Below are 25,039 nucleotides of genomic sequence, written 5' to 3' on the forward strand. Positions count from 1 at the left end.
GTAGAGAGCGAGGAGGAGAGAGGTCCACAGAGAGACCGAGGTCAGCAGAGATCAAAGCACACGGGAGCTGGACAAGTTCACAGCCCCACCATTATCAGTACCTCAACTGTGTCTTCTTCACCAGAACTCTTTCTGGGACCGTGCAAGAGACTTGAGGAAACAAAGTGCCTTGACCAGTGTGGTGGTTTGATTCAGGTGTCCCCCATAAACTCAGGTGCTCTGAATGCTAGGTTCCCAGCTGATGGAGATTTGGGAATTAATGCCTCCTGGAGGCAGTGTATTGTTGGGGGCGGGCTTATGGGCTTTATAGCCAGTTTCCCCATGCCAGTGTTTGGCACACCCTCCTGTTGCTGTAGTCCACCTTATGTTGGCCAGGGGGTGATGTCCATCCTCTGCTCATGTCATTATTTTCCCCTGCCATCGTGGAGCTTCCCCTCAAGGCTGTAAGCCAAAATAAATCTCTTTTTCCCAGAAGCTGCTCTTGGTTGGGTGATTTCTACCAGCAATGCGAACCGGACTGCAACAACCAGCCTCCTGAGCTGCTGAGAGCCTATGTGTGGACTGATTGTGCAGAGACACAAGGAGAAGACTATGCTGTGGGATGGTTTGCTGGGTGGTGGTTGTGGGGGAGCAGAACAAAGGGAAGGGTGAGGCGGTGAGGACTCATGTGCTATGGAAGGTTATGTGCTCCATGAGGTGGCTCCCTCTGATGGCCTCGAAATCTATAGTAGAGACAAGAGATGACAAAATGCCAGATGCACGGGCTGGAGAGATGGCTCAGCAGTTAAGGCACTTGCCTGCGAAGCCTAAGGACCCAGGTTTGATTCTTCAGGTCCCATGTAAGCCAGATGCACATGGTGGCATATGTGTCTGGAATTTGTTTACAGTGACTAGAGGCCCTGACATGCCCATTCTCTCTCTCTGTTATAATAAATAAATTAAAAAATATCAAATGCAGAGTTTTTTTGTTTTTTTTTTTGTAGGAGCTATAAAGGAGCCACAGGACAGAAGAGAACAGGAGAGCCCTGGGGACATGTGGGGGGACACAGCAGCAGTTAGGACTAGGGACCCAGTGCAGAGACTGCAGAAGTCACAAAAAAAGCCCCGGACTTGTTGTTTAGAGGATACAGCATTGGTTTTTATTAGTATTTGTGGTGGTTAGATTCAGGTGTCCCCCATAAACTTAGGTGTTCTGAATGCTGGGTTCCCAGCTGATGGAGATTTGGGAATTAACGCCTCCTGGAGGGAGTGTATTGTTGGGGGCGGGCTTATGGGTATTCAAGCCAGTTTCCCCTTGCCAGTGTTTGTCACACCCTCCTGTTGCTGTGGTCCACCTTATGTGGGCCAGGGAGTGATGTCCACCTTCTGCTCATGCCGTTGTTTTCCCCTGCCATCGTGGAGCTTCCCCTCAAGGCTGTAAGCCAAAATAAATCTTTTTTTTCCCAGAAGCTGCTCTTGGTTGGGTGATTTCTACCAGCAATGTGAACCAGACTGCAACAGTATTCTATTTTTATTTATTTGAGAGAGAGTGAGTGAGCGCATGGGCATACCAGGGCCTCCAGCCACCACAAATAAACTCCAGATGCGTGCGCCCCCTTGTGCATCTGGCGGTGGGTCCTGGGGAATCAAACTTGGGTCCTCTGGCTTTGCAGGCAAGTGCCTTAACTGCTAAACCATCTCTCCAGCCCCGGAATTGGTTTTTACACAGATTTAACCTGACACCTGAGGAATCACGGAGGCTAACCTAACATTGGAATGTGCAAGTACAGCGGACCAGTGATGGGACTGAACTGGAATATGTCTGATTTTAACGCCACACTACACTCTTGTCTGGCTCAGCCTTTGTCAAGGGAGTGTGCAGCAGTGTAGGCTCGAGAAATATTTCTTGCCAGGCGTGGTGGTGCACGCGTTTAATCCCAGCACTTGGGAGGCAGAGGTAGGAGGACCACCGTGAGTTCGAGGCCACCCTGAGACTATGTAGTGAATTCCAGGTCAGCCTGAGCTAGAGTGAAACCCTATCTCAAAAAAAAAAAAAAAAAAAAAAAAAAAGAAAGAAAGAAAGAAAAAGGAAAAAAAATAGAAAATTTTCTCTTGGTCACGCGAAAGTTCACAAGAAGGATCTACACAACAGTTGGAGAAAACGTGGCCCATGAAATGGATACGGCCTCATAAAGACAAACCTAGGGAAAAGTACTTTTCTCAGCAGCTAACATTGTGTTCAAGCTTTAAACACTTCAGAAAGTCCACAAACATAGATTTATTCACTGATTCTTTTTAAAAATATTTATTTATTTATTTATTTATTTATTTATTTACTTGACAGAGAAAGGACGGGGGGAGAGAGAGAGAGAGAGAGAGAGAGAGGGAGAGGGAGAGAATGGGCACACCAGGGCTACCAGCCACTGTAAATGAGCTCCAGACGCATGCACCCCCCTTGTGCATCTGGCTAATGTGGGTCCTGTGGAATTGAACCTGGGTCCTTTGGCTTTGCAGGCAAATGCCTTAACCGCTAAGCCATCCCTTCAGCCCCTATTCACTGATTCCCACTGGACTGAGAAGATGCCTTTTCATGTTGTGTGAGGACAATGATGACAATAATGACCTGTAGCAACACAGCTTTTAAATGGCTGCTCAAATTTTGACTCAAAAAACAAACCCTGGGCTGGAGAGATGGCTTAGCGGTTAAGCGCTTGCCTGTGAAGCCTAAGGACCCCGGTTCGAGGCTTGGTTCCCCAGGTCCCACATTAGCCAGATGCACAAGGGGGCGCATGCGTCTGGAGTTTGTTTGCAGAGGCTGGAAGCCCTGGCGCGCCCATTCTCTCTCTCTCCCTCTATCTGTGTTTCTCTCTGTGTCTGTCACTCTCAAATAAATAAATAAATAAAAAATTAAAAAAAAAAACAAACCCTAAACCATTTTAGTTTTTGTTGTTGTTGTTGTTTATTCTTATTTATTTGAGAGCAACAGACAGAGAGAGAAACAGGTAGAGAGAAAGAGAGAATGGACACGCCAGGGCTTCCAGCCACTGCAAACGAACTCCAGATGCGTGCACCCCAAATTCCCTGCAAGGCAACTCTTGCAGTATTGTTTCCTTGTTATTTCTAGGCATCGACTATGGTAGAATTTACTCAGTTGAAACTCTGTAACACAGTCCTCTCTCACCCATATTTCACAAGGAAGGCTAAGAATATAATTTCCCCTTTTCATAATCTTGGAAAGCTCATACGTAGTGATCTTCATGGAGAATACAATGGCCTTGGCACTAGCAGTCCAAGAAGTCATCAAATATTGAACTTGAATATTGTGGCAACTTACAAGTTGCTACATGCGATCCTGCCTGGAAGCCACATGCTTTCTACACCAAATCCTCCTATCAGAGAGCTGTATTTTCCTTCATCAGTGCCCAATGCACTAAATTAAAATCACCATGTCCCAGAACAATGGCTTCTTCATGCCAAAAGCAGGGCACTTGGGGACCTGCAAGTCTGTCCACGCCTTACAAAGTATTAAGGTTAACTGATTGCAGTCAGTGTGCCAATTAAAGACTTGGCATTTCACCCCAAACAAAGCCCATTTCAACAGGCTTCAATGCAATGGAAATATTTGAGTGTGGTGTTGACTGCTGGTAAAGAACATCTTGTTTAGCTTGACACTTCTTTTTTTTTTAATTTTTTTTAAAATTTATCTATTTGAGAGAGACAGACACAGAGAGAAAGGCAGAGAGAGAGAGAGAGCGAATGGGCGCGCCAGGGCCTCCAGCCACCGCGAACAAACTCCAGATGCATGCGCCCCCTTGTGCATCTGGCTAAAGTGGGTCCTGGGGAACCGAGCCTCGAACCAGGGTCCTTAGGCTTCACAGGCAAGCGCTTAACCGCTAAGCTATCTCTCCAGCCCTTTTAAAAAAATTTTTTGGTTTATTTTTATTTATTTATTTGAACGCGACAGACAGAGAAAGAGGGGGAGAGAGAGAGAGAGAGAGAGAGAGAGAGAGAAAGAATGGGCACGCCAGGGCTTCCAGCCACTGCAGACGAATTCCAGATGCGTGCGCCCCCTTGTGCATCTGGCTAACGTGGGTCCTGGGGAATCGAGCCTCGAACCGGGGTCCTTAGGCTTCACAGGCAAGCGCTTAACCGCTACGCCATCTCTCCAGCCCTAGCTTGACACTTCTTGTCTCCATCACGCAAGTGCCCTGCTCACAGCCCCTCAGGAGGCCCCACGCACTGGCCACTGCTAAGGAAGACAGCTCATCAAGGCAGCATTGCCTGGTGGCTCCCTGACCGGCTCCAGTGGCCTCTCCAGGGTCTTTCCTACAATCAGAACCCACCTCGCCCCTCACTTTGCCGCTCTCACTCCACACTTGAGCCCCAATAAAGCCAGCTCAGTGAAACTGCCCAGCTCCCGGACCACTTCTGCCTGTAAAGCTCTACTTGCTTTTCATGCCCTGGTTTGCAGGTTGTTTGTGGATCCACCATGACTCCTACCTGCAGAACCCTTCTGCAGCCTTTACGACATTTCGCTGTTTCCTAGGGGGTTTTTGTTTTTCTTAATTTGTCTATCCATTCATCCAACAGTTACCTAATGGACACTGATTATAGCTTTTTAGTCTTTTTTGCTATTGTTGGGAAGACGCTGTGTATAAAAATGCTCTTAGAATAGTGGGTCCTTGTACAGCAAAGCACCAATAATTTGGAGGTGTTCCTGGATCCTTGTCCTTTGCACTCAGAGAATGAAGTCCATCGACCGGAGGATGAGGTTCAGAAAGATTTTAATCTTTTTTTAAAAATTTTTATTTATTTATTTGAGAGCGACAGACACAGACAGAAAGACAGATAGAGGGAGAGAGAGAGAATGGGCGCACCAGGGCTTCCAGCCTCTGCAAACGAACTCCAGACGCGTGCGCCCCCTTGTGCATCTGGCTAACGTGGGACCTGGGGAGCCGAGCCTCGAACCGGGGTCCTTAGGCTTCACAGGCAAGCACTTATCCACTAAGCCATCTCTCCAGCCCCAGAAAGATTTTAATATGGTTTAAAGGCTTAGGAGGATGAAGAGAATGGGGCTTAAGTCTAGAACACAAGGGAAGGCAGCAAGGTGGAGCTCTTGCCCAGGGAGACAAGAGGGGTTTGAGAAGCCCACCTGGGTACTCAGTTCTGGATGTTTCATGGGGAGTGGCTATGTGAGGAGGACCAGGCTGGCAGGTTACTATCGACAGAGACCAGAGTTTGCAGCTTTGCCAGTCGTCTTAGGTGTGGATCAGAGTTTCTGTCCTCTAGGAAGGATACAAACTTAATGTAGACATCTTTCCTGGAGCGTGTAGCATCCGGGTTCCTGCAAGCCTTGTGTCATTTCCTGCTTTTAGTGAAGGAATATGAAACCATTACTTTTGGGGTTCTGTTACCCTGACTGCCTAGCCAATTTCTGTCTCCTGTCAACAGTATGCAGTACAACTCAGAGGGAGTGTGGCACGCACAGGAGATGGCTAACCTTTTTTTTTTTTTGAGGTAGGGTCTCACCCTAGCCCAGGCTGACCTGGAATTCACTGCAGAGTCTCAGGGTGGCATTGAACTCACGGGAATTCTCCTACCTCTGGACCCCGAGTGCTGGGATTAAAGGCGTGCGCCAAGACACCTGGCTCATCTAATCTATTTTATGTGTGTGCTGGGTTTAGGAATTGGGAGCAGGAGACTTCCTTTAGCAAAATTATTTTCTGAAGGGAGAAGGGTACATTAAAAATATTTAATTAGTAGTATGATGGAGAATGGAATTTCAAAGGGGAAAGTGGTGGGGGGAGGGAGGGTATTACCATGGGATATTTCTTTATGATCATGGAAAATGTTAACAAAAATTTAAAAAAATTAATTAAATTTATTTATTTATTTAATTTATGAGAGAGAGAGAACGGGCCTGCCAAGGCCTCTAGCCACTGCAAACGAACTCCAGACACATGTGCCACCATGTGCGTCTGGCTTACATGGGTACTGGGGAGCTGAAGCTGGGCCCTTAGGCTTCTCAGGCAAGTGCCTTAACTGCTAAGCCAGCTCTCCAGCCCAAGAAGGACACATTCTTATCTTATTCAAGACACATACTGATGTCAGGGCCTTCTGGATCGGATAATCAATAGTGCATTGCGTGGCCCTCATTGACATAGCTCTCACCATGTGATGCTGTCCCTCCTGGTACTGCTTTGGACTCAGGCCATTGCTTCTAGAGCTCTCTGAGGACCCTTCATGTGTGGAAAAGCTGCTGATGAGATTTTGCCACTTAAAAGTTGTTCTCCCTCCACACGGGTATTCTTCTGAAGTAAAGGGTAAAAGAGTCTTTTGAGACATAATTTGTGTGAAAGCACGGACATGTTTACTATAGTATGGACTGAAATGTTCGTGAGTTGAAGAATAAGTAGGCTTGCTCAGAATGTAACCGACACACAAATGAAGTTAGTCCTTAAAACCTATGACAGTTCTGTCGGTATTTGTAGAACAAGCAAGAGAAATGCAGCCACATTTTGGTAATTCGTTAGAAAGTGCTTGGGTCGGTTTACACTGACTAAACTTGCCACTAAGCTGCCTCTGTATAGGGTTATATTTATAGATTGGAAACATACCATGAAAATGAGAGCCTCCAAAAGTTACCTCTGAAAGAAAGTGTTAGTACAGCAAAGTAAACTTTACCTTGGACTATATGCAGAAATTTAAGTTATTAAGTCATTTGTGGTAATTTGAATGTATGTCCCTCATAGACTCGAGTGTTTATTAACATTGAGTTTGCAGCCCTAACAGGCTGACTTCTGCCTAGTGGTGTGTGTGTGTGTGTGTGTGTGTGTGTGATGTGTCACTGGGGGCAGATCTGAATTCCAGCCTAAAGGTGTGCAGACAGGTTTTGAGCTCTGGCTGCGTTTGCTTGTGGGGCTGGCTGTTTGATGGTGTCTCTGTGCCTGGGTTTATGAATGGAAGCCAGCTTCTTCTGACATTTGATGGAACTTTCCCTGGATCTGTAAGCTTGAACTGACAAGTCCCTTCCTCCCATAAACTGTGTCTGGTTTGAATGTTCATCCCAGAAATGTGGAACTGACTAAATGGCCATTAACATGCTAATGCTCAATGTACTTTTTTTGTCCTTTCTACCATTAAAAGAAGGTGGCCAGCCTTTTGTGTTCTGTTGTCTCTGAAGCTCAAGGTTGCAAGGCAGGAGGCAGAGTCCTGAAAGATAAACTTCCTTCTTGGCTTTGGGAATTGTAATCGCTAAATCTCCTTGCTTTAGGGGTTCTTAGAGCCGAAAGGTACTGCAGAGAAAAATGATGCTCTGGAACTGGGCACATGGAAGTGGGCAAGTGGTGGCAGGCAGGAAAATGTCTCCATTGTTAGCGGCTATCTGGGAGAAGCATACCTCAAGACCAGCACCCAGAGGATGCGTCTTAGAGTGAAATTTTACCTACAGGTTTCTCCATCTATGCCAAGATACCATGATAGAAAGTAGTGGAGTTGCCCACTTGCAAAAATAACAGGGTGCTGTGGCTGAGGAGCCAAACACTTCCCCATAAGCTTGCATGCTTTGAACACTTGGTTCTGTTAGTGGTATGTCCGGGAAGGTTGGGGAATCTTTAGAAGGTTGGCACTTTCTGGAGGAACTGGGTCACTGTGGGCGAGGGTGGGTTTTATAGCCCTTCTCCATTTACTGTTCATCCTCTGCTGCTTTCTGACTATGGATTTAATGTGACCAACTCCCTCCCAGCCCCACCATGACGGACTGTCTCTCTCTAAATGGTGAGCCAAAACGAAGCCTTCTTACCTAAAGTTGTTTCTTGTCACGTGTTTGGTCACAGTGATGAGGAAAATGCCTAATACATAGGCGCTTGGACGCTAAGCCGCTTGGGTGATCTCTCTGACTCTTCTAGACTAGGTAAATCTTTCATGGGCATGAGTAGGGATAAAGAAGGCTCCTATAAATATGGACTATGAATTCCAAACTCTCCATACTCCATGACTGCTGGTTTGGAGTCAGACTTAATTTGATTTAGAAAATGAAACCATGCAATAAGCCAAGTGTGGCGGCAGAATGAAACTGTAGCAACGACAACTTCTAGCAAGGACACCAAGCATTGGCTTGGAATGAAGGGTCACCCATGAGCTTGGGGAGTCACTGTGAGAATTGTACTGTTGCTTGCTCCAGCTCTTCCACCGTCTTTACAAAACCTCCCTGTTAAATTATTTCAAGCAAGCTCTCGGTGCTACCTTCTAGGTTTAACAGGCCCCAGTGGAGCTAAGTAATGTCCTCCAGGACCCCTGGGTGTCATGAACAGACCAAAAGGGCAGAAATAAGAAAAAGAGGACAAGAGGGCTGGAGAGATGGCTTAGTGGTTAAGTGCTTGCCTGTGAAGCTTAAGGAGCCTGGTTCGAGGCTCAATTCCCCAAGACCCACTTTAGCCAGATGCACAAGGGGGTGCACACGTCTGGAGTTCGTTTGCAGTGGCTGGAAGCCCTGGCGCGCCCGTTCTCTCTCTCTCTCTCTGCCGCTTTCTCTCTCTGTCTGTCGCTCTCAAATAAATAAATAAAAATAAACAAAAAAATTTTAAAAAAGGGGGACAAGAGAAAGAAATGGCAGAGTAGGGGACAGTAGAGAGAAAAGGCAGGTTTCTGAGCAATGCCATCCTTATGAGTAGGTAGAATAGAGATTCACTGCGTGCCATTATTCTCAGGTCAAGACGCAGGAAAATGCTCAAGCTTGTTGCCTTTGTCTGTGTCCTGCACATTCCATCTGGCCAGCTCTTGCTCTTCCAACCCCTCCACCCCCCAAACTGAGTCCAGGCAACAAACTCCGTATTCAACCATGTCCATCCAGCACAGTTTCCAATCCTGGCTTTGCTAAGTGGTGGCATCATGTCCTGAGCATGTGATCTTCCAGAGTCTAGTACAATTCCTTGTGGATCTAGAATGGGTCCAGGATTGTTGGCTGACCGACGCTGCCAATTTGCCTCCTCCCTGAGTGTCCAACTCTAGTCTTTTGGGTTGTGAAGACTAACCCTGATGAAATTTGAGGGGTTCCAGGAGAGAAGAGAGGACTTTTCAGAGGACCCATCCAGGTGATCTCACATTCATATCTGTGAACAGCACTGATTTTGGTTCTCAAACGTTTGTAGCATATCAGAACCACTTGGGGGCTTCTCAAACCATAGAAGGCTGGGGCACCCCTCTAATTTCTGACTCTGGAGGTCTGGGGTGGGTCAGACCAAAGGTCCCAGATGATGCTGATGTTTCTGATCAGGGAACCACAGTTTGAGAACCACTAATTTCATACCTGTGTGATTTGGTTATGGCCCTGGTTTTATCACTTCACTTTGTTTTTAAAATCTTTTGGTGGCTTCCTTTGAGATAGTCAGTTGTAGGAGAAGATGGTCGGCATTTCATTGTTGTGATGTGGAGGGGGGAGCCTGCTCTCCCCACTCTGAGAGTATGGAAGGTGTCGTCTCAAAGACATTACAGATCAGCGAAAGGCTGACCTGATTTTATAGTGCCTGCTTGGACCCTGGGATGCCAAAATACCCCTAAAATGAGCTCAGGGATCTCTTAGCACACAGAAGATGAATACAACCACATCTTTTTTTTTTTTTTCCTCTCTGGAAGACGTGCCATGTAATTGCCATCCACTGTCACTTCTGGATACGTGCGAAACTCTGCTTGCTTCATAGACACGTTCACGTTGCCTGTGTACGCATATCAACCCGAATCCCTTCTCGTTCACCAGCTCTGCTCTGTTGTGGTCAGCCAGATTGCTCCTAAAACAATCTTGCCCACTTTCCTCTGCTCTCAGGACCAAACTCCTCTCATGTGGATAGATCCAGCCGAAGTGCGCTGATGCCATTAGATTCTCTCATCCAGTGTTTTGGGACCAAGAGAGAGATTGACAGTAGTGGGGTGGGGACGGCCGGGGGGAGGGGGGGCTATGAAGAGACAGGCAATGCAGGTGTGCGGAGACAAGCAGAGGTCTTGCCTCTTCTAGCCTCCTGCGGCCTTCCCATCTGGGAGCCAGTCCCAGGGACTCGCAGCTGCGCTTCCTGCCTTGGTCTCTGTGAACTATCCCACGTCCTGCCCAAATCCTCTTTTCTGCTTAAGCAAATCGGGCTTGGATTTCTGCTAATTGCAATCAAAATAACCTGCATCGAGAGACTGCCCATCGCCTCCTGATGAAGTCCAGATTCCCACACCCAGGAGGGAGATCCTTCCGAACCCCGCGCCAGCTAACTCTCCACTGTCCTGAGCACCTTCAATTCGTGTTCAGTATCTCAACCAAAGTCAACTGATTTTTGTTTCTTTTGCGGGGGAGTTTTCAGACAGCATCTTGCTACGTAGCCCAGGTTGGATTTGAGCTCATGATCCTCCTGCCTCAGTCTCCCAAATGCTGGGATGACAGGTCTGGGCCACCATGTCTGGCTAACTAATTAGTTTAACTTTTCAGGCTTGGAGGGTCATATGTTTTTCTCTCCCTGTTTGGGTGTTCTCAGTGAAGGCATCCCATTCGTCTAGAAAACCATCTCACATACACAGTTTCTTCTCCATACTCATACATGGAGTATCATTGGTCCTTTTCCTAGCACCTACATACATGGTAATTGTCTATTGTCTTGTGTTTCCTTCTGACTACGCCGTGTGCTCTGCGAAGGCAGGAAGTTTCCATTGTATTCCATGCCTGGTACTCGGCTGGCACCTAAGAAATAGTTGCTGAATGCATGAATGCTGCGCCCACCCTGTCATGAGTCACCCACTCCAGCTGAAGACAACACTGAATTGGAAAAATGAAAATTACTTGGGCTTCAAGCTATAAGTCATGATTTGGAATACTCCTGAGGTCAAGAATCACATTATCTCCCTGGCTTGGGAATATCCTATTACGTTCATTGTATCTTCCTCCCTCTTATTTAATGATTGTGCCAGAGTTTCTAATTAGAGGAAAATACTTCAGGCATTTATTGATTTAAATGTGCTGCATCGCAAAGGAGATTTTGAGAATAAAACTAGAATTTAACATATCAGAAATTCAATCCATCTGAGATCCCTCAAAGAAGTTTGCCCCTGGGTCACTTAGCACAGACTTTCACAGTCACTGACAACTGTCGTCATGGTAATCATGGAACCATGCATGATTTCTCTACACGAGTTAATGAAGATTCTGGAAATAGTCCAAAGGAGCCTATCCTTAGGTGTGCATGTGTCTTTGTAGTAGCCCAGTCATTGTTTTGAACACACATGAGCCCAAGGGCTGGTCTTCTTGGTTCTTGGTCCTGACAGGAATAAATAAACTGATTCCTTTTCAGTATGTCAGCCTAGGAGGCTGTGGATGGATGCCCTTGGGTCTCATTTCAACAGGAAATCCCACATGGAAGGTTTTAAGGAACAAAAGCCAAAAAAAAAAAAAAAAAGTGTGGTTATGTGAAGTAAATTTCTTTTTTTTTTTTCAAATTATTAATGTTGATGATTTCAACACACTTAAATTTAATGCCTGTAAAAAAAGCCTTGGTTGTGGAGTTCACAGAACATTGACAATGTTGAAAGCCTTTATTTTATGGTCTTTAATAAACCTCCATAAAGCCTATAAACTTGGATCCAGATATCCCAGTGTACCCACAATACAGGAGTGTAAATTTTCCATCTATGTCCTGTGTTGTTATTTCTCAAGATCCATTCTTCCCGTCTTTTCCAGTAATTTCCCTTATTTTTAGTGAGGCATGTGGGTATTTGAAAACAAGACAGTTTCCTCCCTCCTTTCCTACAGACCAATGCTACTTAAAAAGAAATGGTGCATTTAACCTTTTGGTTTTTTTTTTAAGTGATAAGTGGCATTTATTGTTTAAAGTCATGAAGTGATGCTATGCAGATATGGCAACTACATCATTCATTAAAAATACCCAAAAATTCAACCTTTGAATATTTCTTTTATTTTTGTTTGTTTGGTTTTTCGAGGTACGTTCTCACTCTAGCCCAGGCTGACCTGGAATTCACTATGTATTCTCAGGGTGGCCTCGAACTCATGGCAATCCTCCTACCTTTGCCTCCCAAGTGCTGGGATTAAAGGCGTGCGCCACCACGCCTGGCAATATTTCCTTTTTTGATATGGTTTTAAAATTTTATTTATTTATTTATTTATTTATGTATTTATTTATTTGAGAGCGACAGACACAGAGAGAAAGACAGACAGAGGGAGAGAGAGAGAATGGGCGCGCCAGGGCTTCCAGCCTCTGCAAACGAACTCCAGACGCGTGCGCCCCCTTGTGCATCTGGCTAACGTGGGACCTGGGGAGCCGAGCCTCGAACCGGGGTCCTTAGGCTTCACAGGCAAGTGCTTAACCGCTAAGCCATCTCTCCAGCCCCGGTTTTAAAATTTTTGACGTGGCTGAAAAGGTTGCTCAGACATTAAAGGCTGATGGTCCAAGTTTTTTTTTTCCCTTGTGCCCATGTATAGCTAGATGCACAAAGTGGCATGCATATCTGGAGTTCACTTGTGGTGGCAGAAGACCCTGAGGTGCCCTCTCTCTCTCTCTCTCTCTCAAATAAATAGAATATTAACAAAATAAGTTTATTGAGAACTTCAATATGTGACTCTGTTACAGATTGTTCATATTCCCATAAGGCTATACTCTTGTGTCCCCTCTTACCCGCCCCCATTCCAGTGAGGGCTCTTTGTCCCCTTTGCTGCCTGGAATGAGAAATGGAGATGAGATATCTGGGTTCGGACCACGAGAGGCACCACCACCACCGTGTCAGAACTACAGCCTCAAACTCTGGGTGGCTAAAGGTTGTGGAATTTCCATAAAATCAGACCGACTGTGTTTCCAGAAGGGAGAGAGAGAAAAAAAAAAAAAAAAAAAAAAAACTTCAATCTTATATAAGTGACAAGTATTTTGGATTTCCTGCCATCTAATCTTAATTGCTATTCCACCCAAAATGAGACTTGTTTTTCCTCTTTCCACTGATTGAGGGTGAAATTTCATGTGGTTTTCTGCGAGTTACCTTCTGAACTCAGGCTGTCATTAAGAGTGGAAAACATAGCCCAGGGCTGCCAGCTCTGCAGCCTGAGGAGCTCCTTCTGGAAACCTCCACGCATGTGTGTCCAGAGTCCTGGCTTTTACTATGGCAAAGAATTTCAGGGGAGTCAGCGTGAAGTAAAGTTGGGGTTCACTAAGAAAAGGCCAATATGCATTCGAGGAATAGGTATAGGCTTTATGAGGGAGAGTTGTTCTGAATTGTCTTGACAGAAACTATATATGATTTTGTGTTTTGGGGGGTTAGACTATTTAAAAGACATGTTCTACAACCAGGTTCAAAAGAAGAAGAAAAATTTAAATATGAAGTTAAAATGAACTGGTTTGCTTATTTCTTTTAAAGTATTTTCTTTCATAAATGAAATTGTAAGTTTTTGTTGTTTTGTTTTGTTTTCTTTTTCTTTTCAAGGTAGGGTCTTACTCTAGCTCAGGCTGACCTGGAATTCACTGTGTAGTCTCAGGGTGGTCTTAAACTCTAGGTGATCCTTCAACCTCTGCCTCCTGAGTGTAGGGATTAAAGGTGTGTGCCACCACACCCAGCCTGTTTTTTTTTTTTTTTTTTTTAAATGAAATGCATTGTCTGGGTTTATGGGTGAGAGAGGGGTGCTGGTAAGGTTAAACTCAGAAATCATGTAATTTACACTTAAGCATGGTTCATTGGCTGACTCCAGGCTCTTGTCTGAGATAGCTCTCAGAAAAGGAGTGGGGACTTTATCAGGCTTTTGGTTTTATCCACTGTGTTGACATTGTAGCTGGTGGAGAAGTAAACCAGACTGGGATTGGAGATAAGGGTAAGGATCTCTTCCCTTCTTGTTTTCCCCTGGCTTTTCCTGTCCTCTATCCTGTCCCCAAACCATGCTGAAGGCAGCTGGCTTTGTTGGACCTTTGAGCTAGCGGACTGACTACTTCATTGGCAGGGAGCTACCTATTCCACATGAGCCCTGGAGACTTAGGGTTGCTTGGCTCTGTTCTCTGTGTGCATTTTGATTTCTTTCTTTTTCTTTTCATTTTTGTCTAGTGCAGTGGAACCGTGTGCATTTTACTTTAAAATCAGGACTTTAAAATAAAAAAAATATATTTCATTTTTATGTATTTATTTGAAAGAGAAAGAGAATAGGGAGAGAGAGAGAGAGAGAGAGAGAGAGAGAGAGAGAGAGAGAGAGAATGAATATGAATGGACACACCAGGGCCTCCAGCCACTGCAAACGAAATCCAGATGCATGGACCACCTTATACTAGCTTACATGGGTATTGGGCAATCAAATCTGGGTCCCTAGGCTTCACAAGCAAATGCCTTAGCAGGTAAGCCATCTCTCTAGCCCCTAGAATCAGGACTGTTATGTCAAATGCGTTCTGGAATAAGATGGATAGTGAATAAGACTCATCACTAGTTTGAGTACAAAGCAACTGAGATAGAAACAAAAAACCCATGCCAAACATATATCACACATTCTCTGGAACAATTATCAACAGGGGAGATACAAACCATATACCAGCAAGGAATTATGGGTTTACTTACTGAATTTGGGTCTTTTCATCTTCTTTGACACTTCTTTATTTGAATGTATTCCAGTCACCAGCAAAACTATGTGAAGAAAATGGACATAAAATCTAATTAATACTATTTAGCCTAAAGGAATTTTTTCTTTTTTTGCACCCCCCCCATATTTGCTTTGATTGTGCATAAAATATTTTCACTGATGAAACTAATCTTGTCTTCTGTTAATCTTGGGGAAGTGAGATGTTCCGTTTGCGTATATTCTCAGTCTCTTGGATATTTGTTCTCATTTGGCTGCCTTTCCATACTGCCCCATTGATCCTGGAGACAACCGACTGCTTTGCTTGGTCCCAGGAATGAAGGGTAGAGGTAGAATGGACACCCACACTCTTGTGTCCTTTCCTCTGTTTCACAGAAGACTTCTAAAATGGCCAACTTGCCAATATCCATGGAACTGTATATGGTGTGTGTGTGGTTTCTGTGTGTGTGTGTGTGTGTGTGGTTTGTGTGTGGGCTGAATGGAGGGATATGTAAACAGCTTCAGTAGAGAGGCTGTCTGAAAAAAGGAGGAAGGGTTGGGGGAGGAGAAAGAAAGACTCACAATGTCTGCAAAGGGTCCAAGGTGGCGAATTCTAACGGCCCTGGTTCTGTGTCCAGAAATAGGAGCCGAACTTCCAGTTGCAACACTTGGCAAGGTCTGTCTTTGGGAATCCAGCCACCAGTGAGGGTGTGGGGACTCTTTATCCTTTTAAGCTTACAGTCACATTTCCCTGTTTCTTTTCAAGCACTTAAGATGAACTTGAGTTTTGTCTTTTAATAAATAATGTTCAGGTGGGGGAAAAGGGAGAGTGGTATGAGGGGACTATTATCATGATATATTGTCTATATATGTGGAAGTTGTCAATAAAAAGTTAAAAAACTGTTGATGGATTTTCTTATTATAAAAGTAATGCGTAATCCTAAAAAGTGTAAAAAGTAATATAAGAAATATGGGTGCACATAACAAATATATTTTTTAGACTTTTCCATATGTATATTTGTAAGCACTCATATAGGTTCTTTAAAACAAACCTTAGATCATACTCGTACTTCTGAAAACAATATTTATACCAACATTTTTTCTTGACATTAAGTGCTCTTCCCGCAATAATTTTAACTGCCTGCAAAGTATTGTACTATATGGGTGTATCATAATTTAATTGATACTCCATTTAATATCAATAGCTCCGTCTTTGCTTAGATTCATCATTATTCCCTTAAAATAAATTTCCAAATAGAATATCTTGTCTAAAATGTATGGCTACTTAAAATTTCGAATATATTGTAACAATTTCTCATAGCATTTGTTTTCACTGGCAATGTATGCAAATGCTCATTTCTGCATTCCTCCATAATTCTCCCAGTAGACAGAAAAGCAGCTTTTGTTTCTTTGAAAATGCTCCTCAGTCTCCATCCTTTTCCTTCCTTTCCAGGCATTCCCCTATCATGCCTACCCTAGAGTGGTGAGGCTTTTCCTTAACTGCAGTTTGGCCACTTTTCTGAGATGCCTACTTCCTGGGGACTTTGGAGATGAGCATGGGGAAGCTGCACAGTCAAAACGGCACTTGGGCCAGCTGTGGTGGTAAATGCCTGCAACCCCAGCTCCCAGGATGCTGAAGCAGGGAGCCCACAAGTTCAAAACCAGACTGGGCTACCTAGTAAGGCACTGTCCAAGAAAAAAAAAAAAAAAGACACCCTACTTCCTCTATTTGTGTCTTTGTTTATAATAGAACATAGATGCTCAATTTAGTTACAAGTGCATTTAGGAATGATTAAATCTACAGCTAGTTTTGAAAGAAAAGGTGGCCATATAGCCAAGTGTTTTAAGAAAACTATCTCATAAAGTTGTAGCTGTCCCCTCAAAGTCATTACGCTAACTGTTATGCTTCATGGGTCTTTAACCCATGAAGTGATAGCATTGGTTGGTAGGTGGTCAGATCATGAAGGCAGAGCTGTCAAGAAGGGAATTACTGCCCTTATAAAAGATGACATAAAGTTGTTCTTCCCCTTCCAGCACAGAAGGACACAGTGAAGAGGTTGCCATCTGTGGACTAAGAAGTAAGACCTACCAGCCTCCAGGTTCATTAGTGTCTGGCTCTTGGCCTTCTTAGCCTCCAGCATTTTGAGAAATAAGCTTCTGTTTTACATGAGCCACCCAGTCCATGGCAGTTGGTCACTGCCACCCAAATACACAAGACACTAGCTCATCTGTGCCAATGATGCAGCCACTAAGCCATCCCCAGCTGTGACTCTCAGCAGTAGTTGAGGTGTGGACAGTTGACGCACTACATCTTAAAAGCACAGAAACATCAAAGGTGGCAGAGGGTGGACCAAAAGTGCAGCCGAGGAGCATAAAGGCAAACATTTTTTAGGTGTTATTTACTTCTGGGGTTTGGGTGGGTATGAGTGTCCTGGAGGTCTGATTTTTATAGTAGTCTCTATGCTGTTTAACTTTGCACAAAGATCACATTTTAATTTTATGTGCAAAAATAAATATCTAGAATCCCAGAATATTCTGTAAAATAAGTACTAAAGCATAACACACACACAAAAAAATAAAGCAAGTGAAGTTGAGGGAATAATTGGTATAAATTTGAGTATCTATTCTTGGGAAAGCCAAATTCCATCCTTGTGGGCCTATGTACCTTTGACAACTGCTTTATAAGCCCTGGTGTCATTGGAACTATAAAAATTTCAAAAAGACCACCCCATCACTTGTTTGGCCATCTGAGACTTTTCAGGCTTGTGTGCGTGCATAGTGCATTCGCCTTGCCAGCAGTGGGTAATAGGGACATTATTGGCCACGTTCTCATAAGCCCTCCCCTCAGTTTATGTGCTTATTAACTGAAGCTCTCAGGGCCCCCTCCTCCAGGGATGGGCTGGTCAGCACAGCTTCCATGCCTACTCATGCTGGGCGGCAAGGCTTCCTTTCTCATCAGTGAGATGTCTCTTGCTAGGATCAAAGTGGTGGATTACATCTGCCACTTGGGGAAGAGGAAAATCAGCCTGTATTCATTTTCCTTGGAAGCCTAGCAGCACACCCAGATCTGACTCCACTTCCATGGACAGAGGACAACAGACAGATCTGCAAGCCTGTCCCTTCCTGAGAGTAATGACCTGGCCACTGAGGCCATTAGTGTCTATAAACCTTGAGAAAATTAAGTCTAGCGTGCAAAATTGCAAGGCATCAGTGGTTTAATGACTCTGATGCAATGCTTCTTAACCTTTAAAAATCCAATGTTCCAGTTGCAAATAATATAAAAAAAGATTATCTTTCTTTTATAAGTGCTTGAAATTTCAAGGAAATTAAATATGAAATTTACTTTTCCTGATAAAAATGTTCCACACTTCACCTTCTTGTTTCTTCTTTGGTGTGTTAGTCAAGTAAGTATGTGCAGAATTTCTGAGGTGTAACAGTTTCAAAATTCAACTTAAAAAACTGATCATACAGGGGACTGGGGAAATGGCTTAGCGTTTATGGCATTTGCCTGTGAAGCCTAAGGACCTGGGTTTGATTCCCCAGGACCCATGTAAGCCAGATGCACAAGGGAGAACATGTGTCTGAAGTTCGTATGCAGTGGCTAGAGGCCCTGGCATGCCCATTCTCTTTCTCTCTCTATCTGTCTCTTTCTCTCTCATAAATAAATAAAAAAAAATTTTTTAAAAACTGATCATACAGATAATTTGTAAATGGAGAAAATACAAATAGATAAGCTTGAAACAACTTTGAATCTCATTAATAATTTAAGATGCAAGCTAAGACACGACAGGCTGTTTTTCTGTATCATGTCAGTAAGTGTGGAACACAAGTTTATACTTATCCTGGCAGGGAATTGAGGCTAGGAAGTTTCTGTGCACTGTCATTGGTGTAGGTGGAGCTATTCTGCAAAGAAATTTGATAATAAGTTTCAAGGGCCTTGGAAATTATATTCTTTGACCCAGAAACTATACTCATAGGAGTACATCCCAAGTTACAATCTTTGATATAGACAAAGATTTATGTAAAAAAATGCTCATTATAGCATTTCTAATGGCAATCTGGAAATAATGAAATGCTGGAAATGTTCCAGCAACAGGAAAATCACAAGCACTTATTACAAATGATGTGTAGAATAATCTTAAATTACCTGTGAAATGCTCAGCTCTACCCTTAACAATGATTTTGGCAGCTAAAATATGTGCAGAGAAATAGCTGGAACATACCAAAATGTTAACAATGACAGAATCACAATTTATATTTTATATTTTTTTGTATTTTCCCCTTTTGAATTATATCATTTATATATAAAATATATTTTATTTAGCATATTTTTACTTTACAATTAAAAGCAGATGACATGTTTAAATTATTTTCAATTTGGTCATATTAAAGAGAATAGACTTATAATGAAAAGTATTTTTAAAAAATCATTGGTCTGGCTCATCTGTATTGATGCTTATCGTTTATATACAATGGTGAATTGTAACCTGCTTTCAAGCTAAGACATGAAGTGTGATTGCATGCAGTCAGTAACTAAGTCAGGGGCAGGGGGTTGATGGCTCCATTAGCATAGCACTTGCCCTGCCCACATGGGGATTTGAGTTTGGACCCCAGCCCTCAGTGAAATGTGGGGCGTGGTAGTGCCCCCTGCTGGGGAAGTGGAGATAAAACCTATCCTGGGCATATTGACCAGAAGAGTCTAGCTCAACTGGTGTGTTCTAGGTTCCATGACAGACCCTGTCTCAAAATAAAAATAAAAGCCCACGTGGTAGCGCTTTAATTCCAGCACTCAGGAGGCAGAAGTAGGAGGATCACCATGAGTTCGAGGCCACTCTGAAACTACATAGTGAGTTCCAGGTCAGCTTGAGCTAGAGTGAAACCCAACCTTGGAAAAACCAAAATAAATAAATAATAAAAATAAAGATGGATGGGTTGGAGAGACAGCTTAGTGGTTAAGGTGCTTGCCGCAAAGTCAAAGGACCCAGGTTCAACTCCCCAGTATCCATGTGAAGCCAGATGCACAAGATGGTTCATGCGCCTGGAGTTCATTTGCAGCAGCTGGAGGCCCTGGCGTGCCCATTCTCTCTCTCTCCCTCTGTCTCATTCTCTAAAATAAAGATGGAGAGTGACTGAGGAGGGCATCTGATGTCAACTATTGGCCCCCACAGGCATATGCACATGTGTGCACATGGGTACACACATTTGTATGCATACACATATTAACATGCATGTATACAAGCATATATACCACACTTAATACATGCATACACAAGCAAGAAAGATCAAATAAGTAGGCATTATGTGCTTAAAGGTTTTATAAATGCCTCACTCGGGTTCAGAAGTGTCTTGTTAGATCTCTTTAGAACCCTCAACATACAATATGGGTAGTGCCCACAATACCTTTTGGAAAACCAATTTATAAAGCAGATCATTTTAAAACAATTCTAATTTCCTTAGTGCTTTTCTTTTAAGTTTTCTTCTTCTTTTTTTTTTTTTTTTTTTTGAGGTAGGGTGTCACCCTGGTCCAGGCTGACCTGGAATTAACTCTGTTATCTCAGGGTGGCCTTGAACTCATGGCAATCCTCCTACCTCTGCCTCCCGAGTGCTGGGATTAAAGGCGTGCACCACCACGCCTGGCTTTAGTTTTCTTCTTATAAGGCAGGGTCTCACTCTAGCCCAGGCTGACCTGAGACCCACTCTATAGCTCCAGGCTGGTCTTGAACTCACAGTGGATCCTCCTAGGTCAGCCTCCTGAATGCTGGGATTAATGGTGTGCTCCACCATACCCAACTCTGTGATGCCTTAATTTGTGATTGCATGTTCACTGAAACATTTAGCATCAAATAAATCAGAATACCATAGCAAAGATATCACCTTATTGGCTGTATCACATAAAACTTCAACATGGATTGACTTACAGAAAGCTAACCTGAGAGGAACTTTGGAGGTTAACCCCCCTCCCCCACCCCCCGCCCCAGCACACATCACCACCACCATTGTATGGGTAAAGGAAACCTAGGTCAGGATTAAACCCTTGCGCTGGAAAGATGGCTAATATGCTTGCCTGTGAAGCCTAGGACCCAGGTTTCATTCCCCAGTACCCACGTAAGCATGCATTTGCAGTGACTAGAGGCCCTGGAATGCCCAGTCTCTCTCTCTCTTATTTTAACTAACTAACTAACTAATTAATTAATTAATTTGACAGAGAAAGAGGGAGGCAGGGAGGGAGGGGGAGACAGAGAGAGAGAGAATGGGCGCCCCAGGGCTTCCAGCCATTGCCAACAAACTCCAGATGCCCGCGCCCCTTTGTGCATCTGGCTAATGTGGGTCCTGGGGAAATGAAAAAGGGTCTTTGGGCTTTGCAGGAAAATACCTTAACCACTAAGACATCCCCCCAGCCTCTCTCTCTCTTAAATCAATAAAAATAAAATATTTTTTTAAAAATATTAAACTGTTGACTAATTCTGTAGTTATTTGTGGTCAGAAGCTGGAGCCAGAGAGCAAATTTGTTCTCAGGCACCAGGCTCCTTATTCCACCGGCTCCCTGGACACTCACGGCGATTGCTGATTATACAAGGGGCTCCAGAGACAATGAGGAGCCTAGAACTGCCATCAAGCCCTTCAGGATAGCTGAAGCAAACATGGTCTCTCGGGCAAACACTAAGCAATGGATGTAACTGATGGAGCTTTGGTGATAAGGCTGGACAGCGCTGGTCCCTTAAAACTTCAGCATCGTCCAACACAATCCCTTGTTGAATGTCTGTCACCTATGAGGAGGCTGGAGACAAGCAGTGAGCGCGACCCCACTTCCGTCCTCAATAACTCTACAGTGGGGGGCGAGGGGGAGAGTGACGACTGGAGGCCACGATGCAGTCCCGAAGAGAACACCCGGGGCATCAAGATAGCAGTTCAGGGAAGCTTCGCGGAGGACCACGTGGCGCTGGTGGGCATGTGGGTTGTGGGAGCGAGGGGCAGAGCACTCTGGAAATCACAGTAGCGTGTTCAATGGAGCAGGGATGTCAGATGACTCCACCCTGGGAGGAACTGGAAGCTCACTGCCAGGGTGGGGGGTGCACAGTGAGAGACCAGGGCGGAGGAGATGGCAAGAGCCAGGCCCTTTCGGACCCTTGGCCTGCGTTCCACATGCAGGGGCCAGAAGCACTGAGGAGCTTAAGAGAGGGGTGGCCAGATACAGGCTTGCGGGGAGACTGGTAGCGAATGGTGGAGAATGAGCTGGCGATATATGGATTTGGGGCAGGGTTGCTATTAAAGCACTTAGTGGGCACAGAGAGCCTGACAGGGAGGAGTGCCAGGCAGAGAGGAGAGAGAGAGACCAGGCATGCAGACACGTGAAGACTTAGGGGCACTTGGGGACAGGAATATCCTTCCCTTTGCTCATCAATACATTGATTTATTATTTTCACCGCTCCCCCCCCCCCCCCCCCCCCGGCTCCAGTTTTGTTAAGATGTAATTGTGATGTTCAAACTGATGCTGTTCAACTTTATTTGTGTGCATGCGCTTAGGTGCAAGTCAGGGCCTGTGGCCACTGCAAATGAACACCAGGCACTTCCACCACTTGTTGAGTCTGGGCTTACGCGGGTGGCTTGGGAAATGAACTCGGGCTGACAGGTTCTGCAAGCCAGTGCCTTTGACTGCGGACCCATCTCTCCAGCCCCTAACCTGATGTCCTGATCTCTGTGTACTTTGTAAATTTATTAAATCAAGGTAATTCATTCATTCATCACTCCAGCCTTTACACATTTTTTTGATGTGTCATGATAACATTTCAGGTCTACTGCCTTAGAAAAGATCGAGTAAATGGTACAGTGTTGTAAACTGTAGTAACCATGCTATACATTAGATTTCCAGAGCTTATCAACCTTATAACCAAGAACACTCCTCATTTCTTCTTTCCTCAAGACCCTAGCAAACACCATTCTACTCTCCCCTCCTATAAGTTTGATCTTTTTAATGTAAATTCATACATTATTTGTCTTTCTAGTCTGACTTATTTCACTTATAATAATGTCACCAATTTTATTTATGTTATGCATGGCAGAATTTATTCTTTTTAAAGTCTGGGTAATAATCTACTCTGTGTGTTTGTGTATAATTTTATTTTCCCAGTCATCCATCAATGGACACTTAGAGGTTTATTTTATGTCTTGGCTATTGTGAATATTGCTACCATAAGCATGGAAATACTGATTTTTATTTCCTTTGGGTATATATCCTGATAGAAGATTGCTCCATGCCATTTTCCATATGGTTGTGCAATTTACGTAGCAACCACCAAGCAGTAAGTGGTTAATTTCATGTTCCCCAGAGCATCAACAACTCCACAATTTGTGAAACCCCACAATCTGTGATTTCCCCTTAAATAAATTTAATAATTCCTAATTTATCCTTCTTGAATCTGTCTTTATAAATTCTTCATTAAAGGTAGGACAGAACCCAAAACTTGGGGCTCATCACTTCTGGGAGACCCCTCCTGAACACTCAAATCCTGCATCAACCTTATGCCCATCTTTCTTTTCCATACCCCTATCAGCCTCAGAGTCACCCTCACTCCCAACTGGCAAAAACTGAGGCCTTCCTTCAAAGGGCCCTCCCCATGGGGAATCCAGCCACCTGTCTCCTCTGATCATTGGCCCACATCTCTCCAAGTCCCCTCTTGCTGTCCCCATGGTCATGGACACAAAAGCCCAGGTGCTGGGTTGGAGAGATGGCCTGCAAAGTCAAAGGACTTTGGTTCAATTCCCCAGGACCCACGTAAGCCAGATGCACAAGGGGGCACATACATCTGGAGTTCATTTGCTATGGTTAGAGGCCATGGCATGCCCATTCTCTCTCCCTCTCTCTGTCTCTTTCTCTCTTTCTCAAATAAATAAATAAAAATAAAGTTAAAAAAAAATCTCTGGTGCCTTTTCCCTCATTCTACGTCCCTTTTTCTGACCTCTCTACATCACAGGTGCATTATTTCTGCACAGTTTCCTGCCTGTCCACCTCAAATTCCTACTCTGCTCACATATACACACCTCCTCTCTTTCATTCTCTCTTTCTCCCTATCTCCCCCTTCCCTGCTGGTGCCTTTAACCAGCTTGTTGCCTGCAGCTGTGGGCTGGCCTTGCACACCTGGAGCCAGACCTCCTTCTCAGCCCTCCTGACCTTTCTCCCTCCCCTCCAGCTACACTGCTTGGAGCTGATACTAAAATATATACTGGTCTTAGAGCCTCTATTGAATCCCCTACTTGTGAAAGCCCCATTCTTCCCTTTCGGAATGTAAATGTTCACTCTGAATGACTATAGATTGATTTTTACCAGGAATCATAGTTAAGAGTTTCCCAAGAGTCTCAAAAGAGACCTTGAACTTTAGACTTAAAAATATGTATATATTTATTTGAGAGACGCAGAGAGAGAGAGAGAATGAGCATGCCAGGACCTCCAGCCATTGCAAACAAACTCCAGGAACATGAGACACTGAGCATCTGGTTTAATGTGGGTCCTGGAGAATCAAACCTAGGTCCTTTGGCTTTGTTGTTAAGTGTCTTAACCGCTAAGCTATTTCTCCAGCCCAAACTTTAGACATGTTTTAAAAATTTTTTAATCTTGGAGAGAGAAAGAGAGAGAGAGGGAGAGAATTGGTGCACCAGAGCCTCAGCCACTGAAAATGAACACTTTCGCTACCTAGTGGGCATGTGCAACCTTGCACTTGCCTCACCTTTGTACATCTGGCTTACGTGGGACCTGGAGAGTCGAACATGGGTCCTTAGGCTTTGTAGGCAAGCACCTTAACCACTAAGCCATCTCTCCAGCCCCAGACTTTAGACTTTTGAATAGTGTTGAGACTGTGGAGACGCTGGAGACTCTAAGTCATTATTTTGCATTTTGCGATTTTAAAACAAGAGCCTTGGGGGTCAGAAGCACATACTATGTTTAGATGCTGAAAGGTCAGGCTCAGGCTTTGAACATTTGCTCCCCAGTTGATGCTACTATATTGGGAATTTGTGGAACCTTTTGGAGGTGGCGCTTAGCTCCTGGAAGGAGGTCACAAAGATCACAGAGTTCTTGCTTCTCTGTTTGCTAATGCCCGGCCATGCTGGGAGGAGCATTGGTCACGTGTGCTCATTACAATGAACTGAGATATTCCAATATGCTTTTTTTTTTTTTTTTTTTGCCATTATGGATTGTAAACCTCTGAAACCATTATCCAAAACAAATCCTTCCTCCTCTTAAGTTGCTCAGTCAGGCATTTTGGTTATAGCAATAGAAAAGTAACTAACATGATCCTGCAAATTCACCAAATTTATATGATAGTTCTAGCAGCTTTTTGTTGAAAATTTTCTACCTATAACATCATGCCATCTGTGCTCAAAGATAATATTGGCTTCCCTTTCCAATTTAAATGCTTTTTATTTTGAAATTATCTTTTTATTGTCTAGTTGACTTGGCTAGGAACTTCATGGCTACACCGCATAGAAGTTGTAAGAGTGTAT

The 25,039-nt window shown here is 44.1% G+C and overlaps 1 protein-coding gene across 3 annotated transcripts in view; it reads right to left on the reverse strand.

The window, feature by feature from the left end:
- Positions 1-25,039, reverse strand: part of Vit (vitrin) — a 140,723-nt gene that overhangs the window by 84,611 nt on the left and 31,073 nt on the right. For all 3 annotated transcript variants that reach the window (XM_045137834.1, XM_045137836.1, XM_004660100.2), the window contains exon 3: positions 14,545-14,610. In XM_045137834.1, the coding sequence (XP_044993769.1) occupies positions 14,545-14,610 (66 nt within the window). The remainder of the gene's footprint in view (positions 1-14,544; positions 14,611-25,039) is intronic.

This window comes from Jaculus jaculus, chromosome 18 (genome assembly GCF_020740685.1).
Source record: "Jaculus jaculus isolate mJacJac1 chromosome 18, mJacJac1.mat.Y.cur, whole genome shotgun sequence".
Classification (NCBI taxonomy): domain Eukaryota; kingdom Metazoa; phylum Chordata; class Mammalia; order Rodentia; family Dipodidae; genus Jaculus; species Jaculus jaculus.